This window comes from Tachypleus tridentatus, chromosome 13 (assembly GCF_004210375.1).
Source record: "Tachypleus tridentatus isolate NWPU-2018 chromosome 13, ASM421037v1, whole genome shotgun sequence".
NCBI lineage: Eukaryota > Metazoa > Arthropoda > Merostomata > Xiphosura > Limulidae > Tachypleus > Tachypleus tridentatus.
In genome coordinates, this window is record NC_134837.1 from 169382060 (window position 1) to 169394895 (window position 12836).

Here is a 12836-nt window from a genome sequence, read left to right on the forward strand (position 1 = left end):
AAACATTTACATTCTTTTCATTTGCATTCCTTTTGACTTAAAATGTATAAAGAAACATCTTATAAAAGGTAAATGTAATGTATTATAAAATATTTATCAATGTAAATTAATCAAAACCTCTGAGCAGTTAACATCCACCAGATGCAACAACTCAGTATGCCGTATTGTCCTACAAGTAGGTTTTGAAGGACAGTTTGTTTGTTTGTTTGTTTTTAAAATTAAGTGTTTAGTCTCTGTTCTATTCATACCTATTGATTAGACCAGTTTCAGGGAATACTATCTCTTGTCATTGGTCATGACCAGGTAATCCATTTCAGGGTGAAATTCACATGAAACATCATACCTCTTGATATTATTATGCAAGGAATGCTTATGGAGATATTACATAATATTTTCTAACTTTCATTTCTTTTAAGGTTCAATTTTGCCTTTGCCCATAAATTTAGAATAAAAATAAGATATGTACAAATCAAAACTCTGTGTAGCTGATAACTGAAAGTTGAAGTAGTAACAAATGTTCCATTGTATTCAAGTATTGTGTCAACACAATGTTTTTGAATGTTAAGAAAACACTTGATAGATAAATTATTTATCCACCTACCCTTCTAGGTATCAAAGGGTTTTCATGCATATAGAAGGTAATCAGCTATCTCCTAACTTAAACATCCATATATATAGATATGTATAATTTTTAAATAAATAAAAATTTTAAAAAAAATTATTAATTAACTTATAGAACCACTGGCAATGTAATTGCTACCTGCTAATTAATTGTCATGTCATAAAAATACACTTTTTTTCATATATATATGTGTGTGTGTGTGTGTGTGTGTGTCTCTAAGTGAGTTAGAGCTATTGATTGTTTGAAAAATGAAATAATTTAGCCTGATGGAAGAACATAGAAGTCAGGAATTTCTTACATTTCACAGTTTATACTGCATGAAACAGTTGTGTGTTTGTATATGTATAAAATGGTATTTTTTCTTACACAACACTAAATCTTATTATATTTCATATAAGGTTTAAATATGCTGTGTTTATGTTATCCTTCCTTCTGATGTATATCTGTTGCTAAAATATTGTAATTTATTTAAATATATAGTTTATATATTTAAACAACTTATCATAGTCACTATTTCTTAATGCTACTTTTCTTTGTCTACTAATCACACATATTGAATAGAAGAAATATATAGTGATAAATTCTAATCAAGTAAAAGAACGTTTTGGTAAAACTTTGAAATGCTTAAATTACTAAACTGTTGTTTGTGCTGTAATCCAACTATTGAGGTTTGTTCCATCACATAATACAGTTAGAAGTTACATCTTTCAGACAACAACAAAACACTATGACTAATTAATCACTAATATTCAATGTCATTGAATTTTTTTTATGACAATGACAATAGAGATTAAATATTCTTATCTGAACTTCCTTACTTTATATTTCAGAGGTTGTTTAACATGAAACATTTTTAAATTGTCAAAAGCATTTAACACATCTTTGCAATTATTTATGAATAAACACATAAAGTGAGGACAAAAGCATCTGTCATTAAATGCTTATTTAATATATCTGCATTATTTCAAGTAATTTTTTAATAAAATGTTTGGGAAGGCAATTGATGTACTCATAACAATTTAAAATGTTAAAAGCCAGTGCATAATTTTAATTTGTATTTTAATTAATTTTTTTTAGGCATTTGTTTCCCATAAGTAGAAATCTTTACAGTAACAAATTATTAAGGGTTTATAATTTGTTTTTTGAAAAATTATATCTCCAAAATTGTTCCACAGATCTTCGGAATCAAATTCTTCTCTACAACCAGACACACCAAAGAGACTGCTTGGTAAAATTGTAAAAAGCCTCAGCCAAGACAACCATCCTTCACCATCTTCACAGACCTTTTCACCTAAACACTCTCTCTCAGAATCTTCTTTAGACAGTCCTGTGCATAAGAAGTATTCTGATGTTGATACTAGAAGTAACTCGAATGATAATACTTGCAACATGAATAAAAAAATTACTAATTATGGCTTAGTTGGAAGACGCAAAAAAGCGAGTGTAGTAACTTCTTCCCTGCACACCAGTTTCCCAAAAGCTATTCCAGATGAAGAAAAATATATGGATAGTTCTTACTGTGCTCCAGAAGAGAAAGATGAAGGACAATATAAAAACAGATTCTTGCTTCAAGCTAAAAGGAAGAAAAGAAAGGTAGTCTGATGTCACATTATCAAGCATTCAAACACCCCTATGATGCAGTGGAGAAAAATAAAATCCTTTCGTTGTATATTTAATAGGTAGTTCAAAAGAATATAAAATGATGCAAATATTTATAGGTGTGTGTATGTACATGAGTGGACTGTTAATACATCCATACATACATATTTATGTTAACTGTTATGCAATGTAATCATGATTGCATTTTAAAATTCTGTTTGTTTACTTTCCAGATTTAATCATTGACCAACTTTTGTGTCTTATAAATGAAACTTATCAAATTTAATAATGTATATATCTTCTTTTTCAAATGGTGGAAGGTTGTAACTTAATATAACTTATTTTTGAGTATGTGTGAAATTGCATTTGTGCTGTTTGAAAGAAAAAGTTAAATTATACATTAAATGTAAGATTTCTAGATGTATTGTTCTAATGTATTCTTATTTCAACTGCATTGTTTTGAACTTGAAAAATGACTTAAAAACTCCTTGAGAAATAAGAATGATTCACTGAAGATTAAATCATACCTCCAGTTATCACAAAGTAATTGTAATTTTTACCAAGTACTGTTTTAAATAAAATTAACACAAGTAAATAAGAGTCTTCAAGAGTTGACACTGTGCCCTGAATACAAGTATATTACTAATGAAATACTGGTTTAATAGCTGTTTTTCACTTACTATGTGACACTGGCTGTCATGCAGTCTTTCATGATACTTTACTCAAATATTCTTCTGTAATTTCCCAGGTACCATTATAAGTGAATAAATGATTGTAACATGTCATTATCAAAAGGATTAGTGTCAAATATTTATATTTAAAAGAATGCAACAGCCTTTGAAACTTGGTACAAGGAATAATATCTGGAATAGCATTGAAATGTTATTACATAAAACTGTATTGTTGTTGTTTTTAACAGTTTAATTCTTTGTTGTCTTGATTAGTAGATCAGATGGTTCAAGGTTTGATCCAGGGCATGTTGCTGAATATACGTTATATACTCAGTTATGGAAGTTTAGAACTCTAATAATAACCCTTCTATTCAACTGAAGCAGCTCAGTATGTGAAAGGTGCTGCTGCCTGGCTATTTTCCCCTAGTTAACAGTTCTAAATTAGATACAACTATACCCTTGTCTAGGAATCTTTGGCCAGACTGTTTATCCCATGAGATATGGCTTAGGATGAAAATAACGAAGTACTTACTAAAGTTGGTAAGAAACATTTTTGTGAATAAATCTCATTTAAAAGATGTACTATATTTTAATCTCAACATTTTTTGAAACTGTATTTTGTATGTATGTTTTCCAAAGTGTATAATTATTTTATGGATAGCTTGTTATTACAGTCTACACATGCACCTTATGCTGAACAGTATTTCTTTCTGATGTGTTATGGATTACCTGCTGTATTTGTATATTTTAAATAAAATTGAGATCTTAAGTTACAATAAAATTGTAGATCATTAAGGTAATAAAAGAAAATTGATTAAAAGTCTATATTTAATAAAAGCTCTGTTGTACAATCAAGCATAATATAGATAAAAATTTCAAGTTGTCTTTGTACACAAGTCAAGTTAATTTTTGTGTCATTTCATGTTTTAAAGATATTGTTTTACACAGTAATTGTGAAGAGCTGTCAATTGTTAGATGTTGGTCAGGTGTATATTCAATGCTCCATCTCTTTGGGTTTTGTTTGCTGAAGAAAAACTCCAAAATTTCAAAGCTTGTGATCAGTAACAATTATGAATAAAAGATTTTAAGGTTTTTCTTATGTTCAAAAAGTGATTCTGCTAAAGTTATTGAAAACTCCCCATGGTGAATAAGTAATTCAAGATATTCTTAATACTCATCAGTTTGCAGTAGAGAAGTGTAATAAACATTACAAGGTTTTTGGTACTGTTTAGTATGTAAATAATTATATAATGAGTAACTACTAATGTTAGATAGTGATTTATAAAATCACATATTTGAAATATGTCATTGAGAAATATTTGTTAACATGAAACAGTTTTGTTCTATACATTTTGTTGTGGTATTTGTAATGGCAACACCATGCCCTTTTAGCTATTGGTAATTGGCATAACTATAAATATGGCTAAGTGGGTTATATGTGAGTAGTCTCATATCTAGAAACTCTGTGTGTACGTGTGCAAACATAAGTTGATTTTAAAATATTTATTTATATAAAGAATGAAATTTGTTTTTTCATGTTTGTCATGCTTTTCATTTATGGTAGTTCATAAATGTACATGTCACAGAATAAAGGAAAGGATCTCATTAGACAAATCATGTGTAGTGATATAGCCCCATAACAGAGAAAATTTTCCAAATTCTTAGCATAGTTTATAACACTTAAATGTTCTACAGTTCTCAAGCCAAGCAGTTTCTTTAAGGTCTTTTGCAAAATTATCAACAGTATCACATTTCTCTACCCATTTCAAAAGCATAAAGACAAAACTTGGAAATTTTTTGATGCTTTCTTGCAGTTTCAAAAATTATATTTAAGCCACTGAACAAAAATGTTATTGTTTAAACAGTTCAGTAGGATTTTGCTTGTTCCTCAACTGTTAACATTTTACTTAGCAAATGTAAAACGTCCAACTATGCAGAACTAATGAAATAATTTCCTATTAGTAAGTTTTTTCACAAGCCTTTATTTTATGTCACATTCTAGTGTCTATCAACTTCATAAATGTTTTCCTTTTATGGCATTCTTTATGCTGAGTTAGGAAGATAATTGACATGTAGCTGATTATAGTTAGAAATATGTCTGTGATAAATTATTTTTTCTAATATTTTAAACATGTGATGTACTTTGGGTACTGTAAACAATTTGTTGTATTAAATGCTTAGTATCAAAGTTGAGTTCAAACATTTACATAATTGATAAATAGTAAGACTTAATATTAAAATATGGAGTTAACATACTGGGGTTAGCTTAAACTAGTATCTAAATGAGAAACCTGCTTTTCAGGTTACACATAAATGCCTGAGACCAGCATGGTGGGACACTGTAGCAAGTAGTATAATTTAATCCTATCTTCTAGGCAATATTCACCATTTTCTGTACCAATGGTAATATACATAATAAAGTTGAAGTACTTCTGGCAAACTTGAAGCACCAACTTGTAGTTTTTTCATTATTCCCTTGTGTCCAAAATGTTTTCCCTTCAGGTGTTCCATATCATTCATGTAAAAGGACACACCAGGCTTTTTTTTAGTCCAAACATTTGCTACTGCTATCTAAATTCTCAAATAAAATCAGTTAGTTATGTTACAAATTTAATGGCAGCATAATTTTATATAATTTATACAACAAAATTTCATTACAATTAATTTTTGGAGTACCACTTTCATTGATAATACATACAAATAATTGAATTGGATGTTTGTATTCCAAGTGATTAAAGTTAGTTTTTATAGGTGTGACTTTCACCCAAACTTATTCAGTTAATAGTCTAATTGCAAGTCTTCTGCATAGTAATATAACCATTACAGCTATTGAAAATACTTCTGATTAATCATGAGATCACCTAATGGGAGATATTCTTTCATTCCTTTGTTATTGCAACATCTTGCTCTGCTGCTGTTGTAGTAGATGAAGGCATAGACATAAGTAGTATTCAAGATATTTATTTTGGGTCTTCCTACTGGCTAGTCGATGACCTCCATCACATTGCTAGACATTATTCTACACATAAACCAAGCATCAGTTTTGGTTGAGTAGACTGTTCTGTCATGGATAATATAATGCTCTGCAAGGTATAACTTATTTAGAGAAGCTGTTTGATTTCAAAGGATTTGTTCCTGAGGCAGTCAAAAGACGAACTCTTTTTACTCACTTAGGGAGAGTAAATCTTCTGCTGCTTCTTACACGTTACCTCTGTATATGCAGAAAAGTCTTTCAGTTTTACACAGTATGCTATCTGGTAATGAAATACATGGAAGAACAAAAATTTATACAAGTGTAGGAGCTGAAATGGTTCTTTTGAACCTAAATTCATTAAATCTGTTTGGTCCCTGCTACTTATTCCAGTTGTTGCCTTGAAGTCCATGATCAGCATATTATTTGCTATAATACAAAGATCATTACCTTAAAATGTTGACTTTGTGACCTTATCTGGGCTGGCTAGTATAGACTTGCTTTGGACTTTGGTGCATATAATAAAACTAGAACTTGTGTCCTATCGGTATTAGTAAACCTTTTAGTATTTAAGTGGTTCTGAAAGTGTACGTTGGTCAATAAACACTTGCCAACCACTATAACAATGATTATATAATTAACCATAACTGAAACTGCAAAACAGTAAATGATCAAATCTGAAGATAATTTGAGGGGTGTCGATCCAGGATAGATTCACTATGGTTAATATTAAGTTTCAGATGCATGTATACATGTAATATTGAAGACTATTAAACATTTCTACTTTTACTTTCTCGTATAGTATATACACATATGCTGAATTAGTTTCATTGATACTTATTTACCACTCACTGAAGCTCAGGGTATTTATATTACAAGTGACGAGCAAAATTTAAAAGGCAGAAAAATGTACTTACCAACTATGGTGATTTATACATTATGGCATATTAAATAAATTCAAAAACCTGGAAAGAATAATATTTACTGAAATTTTTTAACTTTTGAATTGGATATCTTTTATTCCAGAGTTTCCAAGAAATATATAATAATAAGCCAAAAGATTCTGGTGAGGTGAATGTGAGATTGGTAGATAATAACAACAAATATACTGTTTCACATATAAATAATAACCAGATCTTTATTTTCTGACAGACATGGAGTCACTAAACAGAAACTATGAGGTTCAGAATGAGAAATAAAATAATTAAGTGCACAAGTTAGTACTCTTGGATTTACTGAGGTTATACATTCTACAAGTTAATAGGGTTAACATTCAGTTGGTACAAAGTAAAATTTAATCTATAAAGTTTTTTTTTATTAGAATTTATAAAGCATTTTTCTTAATCTACTTTCATCTGAATGTTCTCTTGCAGCTTGTTCTTGTAGAATTAGATGGAGAATTAATTTGAAGTTGATATAAGTTTGTTGTTCATACAAATATTTGATATGCCAAATCATTTGAAGTATTCAGAATTTTGTGGCATAACTATAATTACAAGATACTATTATAGTACTACTCCTAAGATCAGTTAACCTACACACAATTTTTTCTAGTGCAGATGACTTGTTCTCTATTTTTTTAAAAATATTCTTTATTAGTGCTTTAATAACTTATGGTTGAAAGTATGATGGAAATCTGTGCAAGTCTGGTTTTGACTCAAAGCTAGTGTCAAAACTGTTACAGCTACTGATTCAATGCTCCTGAAAAGGTTACTTGCTTTAAAGGAAACATACATTTATTATTTTCCATTCCATTATTTAGTAACTTCTGGTTTAGGTAAGATTTTCTAAAAACATTGTTGGCAACACTTGTATACACAATTCTTAAATGACTTATTACTACTTATGCCTTTAAATCTCGCATATCAATCTTCTATATGCTAGATTAAACTAAATTACAGATTTATTCTACAGTTAAGATACAGAACATGCATGAATAACTATCCACTTATTTAATATCTGTACATTTCTCAGATTTATCAACTAGAGTTCATGCATGAGTTGATAAAGTACTACAATCAAACCCTTTAAAATATTATGTTGAATGCCCATCCCTAGATAAACCTTGCTTATTAAACAAAAATTAATAAATTACATTCTTTCCATTTTTGTTGTTCATATCAGATAAGTACATTCAATAAACACCAACTTTGATGTTTCTAACATTTGATACCTATTCCTAAATGCTTAATGTACTTGGGTGAGAATTTAAAGTTAAACAAGCCAAAAAATTCAACTGTAAGTCTCAACAGTATGCAGTGAAACACCTACAAATGTAAAAGAAAACAAAACAATGCAGCTTAATTTATAAAGAATGGACTGTTCAAGTAGAGATAGAAGCATATGACAAGTATATGATTAAATATCAATTTATACTTGGGACACAAATTATGAAGTCAATACAAAGTAGCTTTTAAATTTAAAAACAAAAAAAAAGTTCAAAAATTAAGAAACATTTTGGAAGCCAAGAATCTATACTGTGTATTTATTTCAACGTGTTTCTCTTTTAAACCCACACACATCCATAAGATATAAGCAACATTTGCACTGTAAAAGTTAACTCAAGTAATTTGAAAGAAATGTTTACAATCTTACAGATTTTCACATTCTCAGGCAGATGTTATATCATTTATGATCCAGAATATACATGAACTGTAAAGATAATTTTTTCCATAAGATATAATGCAATAACTCTGGAAATAAGTAACCATACACCAAAACAGAATCATAAACAAGTATAACTACAAAGTTTTTCAGTAAACAGTGATTTTTAATTCCATAAAAAGCACTGAATACATTTAAATAGTTTTAGAAAAGACCCTATTAATTGTCAGTTTTTGTTACATTTAAGAAGGTATACAACACACTACACTAAAACAATTCTAACAACTTTAGTATTACAATAGATGTTAGCAAAAAACATTACGAGTGAAAGATCAACCCATATAATAATTTGTAAACAAACATACACAAGACATCACTCACTGAAATGATGTGAAACTGTGTTTAATGCCTTGGTAATATTGTCTAATTAATGCATTAAAAACTGAAATATATCATATAGTACTATCAAAACCTGTAGTCTCAGTCTAGACACTATTACATTTGATGTTTATTAACTTTGTTATTAACAGCATATTTCTTTGTTCAAGGAATCTGTTTCTAATAATTTCAACTGCATTTTATTGATCGTTTACTTTACAAAACTATTAAAGTAATCTAATTAATACCTTAATTTACACATCTTTTTTTACTCTTAAATAATTTTGACCATATACCAAAACTATCGTCAAAATATTGAAAATTCAACATTCCACTGAAAAACACCATATTGCACGAGTACCAGTTTTATAGGATATAATTTAACCTTATTAGTGTTTTGTAAAAATCTTCTATAGTTGCTTCTCCAGGATTTAAAAAATTAACTGACAAATATTTAAATAACATTCAAAATCTTTTCCTTTATTAATTAATAAATGAACACAAAATATTACAAGCTGTTTCTTTTTTACTGCCTAAACTAAGTGTAACAAATTGGCACAAACTAGCCGAATACTGAGAACAAATGTACATGATTCCATCTGTCAGAACAGATGTTTACAAATTATTTGGGGTCCATGTGGGCCCCAGAAGACAAATTATTGCAAGGTAAATAAGGAAAAATGTAAAGCATGATTTCTATTCAATACCATTATGTGATATTAAAAAAATATATTCAGATGCTTTATAGACAAAATCATTAATACCTCACCAGTCTATGATATTCTGTTTTTTAAAATGACTAAAAGTTAAAGACTTTAAAAATTAGTACACAACAATAGTTTTCCTGGAGTCTACTCTCACAAGGAAGTAGATATTAACATTAGAAATGAGTATTATTCTACATGTATTTAACAAGATGAGAAATCAGTCCATTCAACATCCACTTAACAATAATAAACTGTCAAGTACGTAAGGAAAAGTAAATAGGATACAAAAGTACTTGTATCCTATCATACAAGTATATTCCTCTTACCAAGAAGAGCCTTTTCTGTTTTCTTCCCAATCACACTTTTATTTCTAAAACTGTCACAAGTTGCCTCAGATATCAATTACACAATGAGAACATCCACAGAATTACTGTTTTGTTTAAACAACTTGCATCATCTAAAAGATCAAAACCAACTTTTTTTATGCCACATGAAACCCAAGTTTCTTTCTTTCTTTAATTGTCCAGAGCTTTACTCCTTGGACAAGTATTGTTTATCAACACGAAAACAAAACTTTTTAATGCAGCTGATGGACTATTTTTGACTTCCCTACCCTTCCAAAAATTAAGTAAAATCCTCCATTAATTTTAATTAAGACTAAAACATATTTAGTGATAAGAGAGGTTTTAATGAATCAACAACTCTTAACAGGACTTAAAAATGAGCACTATCACTCAACTTGCCCCAAATGACTAAATTCATAATATTTATTTCCTTCAAAACAAAGTATTAATCACATACAAGGAGTCAACCTTTTTTTCAGAAACTTCATAACCAGACTTTTGCTGATATTCAACTCACCAATGATAGTTTATTTAAAGAGCAAGAGTGCAGTCTGGAAGGCTGACCTATACAGCTTGGATGAAACAATATACAAACTGAAAAACTCAAAACAATTTCATGTTTTATAGTACTGATGATAACTCCTATGCCTTAGAAGTGAAAATATTTATATCAAAAAAAATACAAGCTTTTTGCTACTGCAGCCTATAATGAAATGAAATGCTATTATAAACAAGACACTTTTTTCAGCTTCATTATTTACAAAATTATCCTTAGAGCACAGTTAACATTTTTGTGTTTCGCATTTGACACATTTTACATATACTAAATTTCAGGCCAAAAACTAATAACTAAGGTTTAATTTAAAAAGTAGGCTTAGTAAAAGATTATACAAATACAAAACCTTCTCTGACCTTCAAGTCATTTTCTCTAAATGCTACAAAAGAACATAAAACCTTGGACATACAAACTCAGACCTCTCAGTTCTTGTACCATAATGATAACTATACTCAAAGCAAACTTTTATATATCAGCTTCATATTTCTATTCAATTTGCAGATATAGTTATGTACATCATGATAAAGTGGGATATATTATTCTATTTAAACACAAAAAATTGAAAATGATTGTAATGAATCAAACTGAAATCAAAAGTTTACAATTATTAAAAAAAATTAATTTAATATTTTTGTGCAGTTATTACATGGATAAAAATGGTATCATAATTTATATGGTTATTGACATACATTAGATTTTGAAGAATTATTAACTACTTCTCTGATGAATTTAATACATTTTTGATATACGTGAGCTAAACTATTGTAAAACAAATATATGAAATTATGAAAATGATTATATCTGGAGATAAGCAAACTATTGAACATAAGTCACTTCTCGTAACTAACTATAAAATATTTTGTACTATGCAATCTGGCAAAACAAATAAAACTTATTTTTCTTTTTCAGATGACAGCATGAGAGAACAATAAAGTCAAACACCAAATAGGTATTTGTGAAACAAAATATACTTGGTTTTTCCATAAGTGTATGAAAGATGACATTTAAATTTAATGATTCAATATTTTACATACTCTTTTTTTTTTTAGTGCAAACTCAAGAGGTCTAATATCACTCTAAATTTATTAATGCAGAAAGAGTGTCTTATTTTATAAAATGTTCTATAGTTCATTCCCACAGTATTATACTTTTTATAGTGGAATGGTAACAGGTACACATCTATTTGGTATATAAAACATAACAAGTGTAATAAACTGTCAACAGCTAAAAAGCAATTTATCCATTAACACCCCCTGAGTTTTAAGTAAATCATATTTTTAAAGCCAGAAAGTTGTTAATATGTATACCATAAAAACAGCCAAAATCATAATTAACATTATATAGATTTAAATGTACGTATTTAGTTCACTAAATTATGTAAAACCAAAAATCCCAAAACAGTCAAAATGTACATAGGTAGGTACAAGTCAATGACACTGTTCCTTTACAATACTAATACTGATGAATAAACAATTAAACAAATTCTTTAATTAGACTGCTTTCAAATGGTAAACCTTCCTCCTCTTCCTTTCTTTTCAAAATTTTATGAAACCATTAATAAATATTTTTTTAAGAGCACACAAGTCACAGAGGAATTCAATGTATACAAAACATGGCATTTAAGTCTTTGTAACTGACTTGTCGGTTATAAATTGTTATAAATTATAATCTTAATTCATATATGATGTGCATTAGCAAGTGGCACTGATATATATTTTAAATGAGTTTTAAATTGTATTTTAAGTATGACACAAGTGTCTTCTAAAGGTTAGTATCTAATACATTTTCCAACATTCTAATACTGAGAGATAGAAAAAGAGGATGATGTTCAAGTGGCTTGTTTGATATTTTATCAAGAATACATAATGAAGGATCACTAGAATATAGTTCAGAGCATTTAATACATTCATTTTTGTTTCTACAAGATAAACATTTCTACGAACAACCCTCTCAGTTTGCCAATGAATGTTTTTTTGCAAAATCTTTACAATTACTGTAGTACCTCCGAAGTTCCTTACTTCTTACAGAGCTGCACATAATCAGTTTCATTGTATTATTTCTTTATATCTCAATAAAACAGAAACTTCAAGACAGGACAAAAAGTCATGAAGAAGAAGAGAGTTTAACAGAATATATTCACAAGCAAAAGGAGGGAGGACTTGCAAAAGAAATAAATCAACAAATTAGTTCTACTGAAATGTAAGAAGCCTCATTTACAAAAAATATCCACAACAAGTTTAGACTAAATGGAACACTTCTGCATTAAGGTTTACAATTCAACAAACTTCTTAAACATGTTTAGCGGCATTCCCACACCTTGACTGACTGATCTACGCTACCTGTGATTACATATGGAGCATTCCTGTGAAAATCTGAAATTAAAA

The 12836-nt window shown here is 28.8% G+C and overlaps 1 protein-coding gene and 1 pseudogene across 6 annotated transcripts in view; one reads left to right on the forward strand and one right to left on the reverse strand.

The window, feature by feature from the left end:
• LOC143239822 (stromal interaction molecule 1-like) overlaps window positions 1–5332 on the forward strand; it is an 83296-nt pseudogene extending 77964 nt beyond the window's left edge. The window contains exon 14 of the transcript XR_013021398.1: window positions 1798–5332. The product of XR_013021398.1 is annotated as a stromal interaction molecule 1-like (transcript). The remainder of the gene's footprint in view (window positions 1–1797) is intronic.
• Window positions 5333–9306: 3974 nt separating this feature from the next.
• LOC143239823 (lissencephaly-1 homolog) overlaps window positions 9307–12836 on the reverse strand; it is a 43479-nt gene continuing 39949 nt past the window's right edge. For all 5 annotated transcript variants that reach the window (XM_076481361.1, XM_076481364.1, XM_076481363.1 and 2 more), the window contains one exon: window positions 9307–12824. In XM_076481361.1, the coding sequence (XP_076337476.1) occupies window positions 12751–12824 (74 nt within the window). In that variant the 3' untranslated portion in view covers window positions 9307–12750. The remainder of the gene's footprint in view (window positions 12825–12836) is intronic.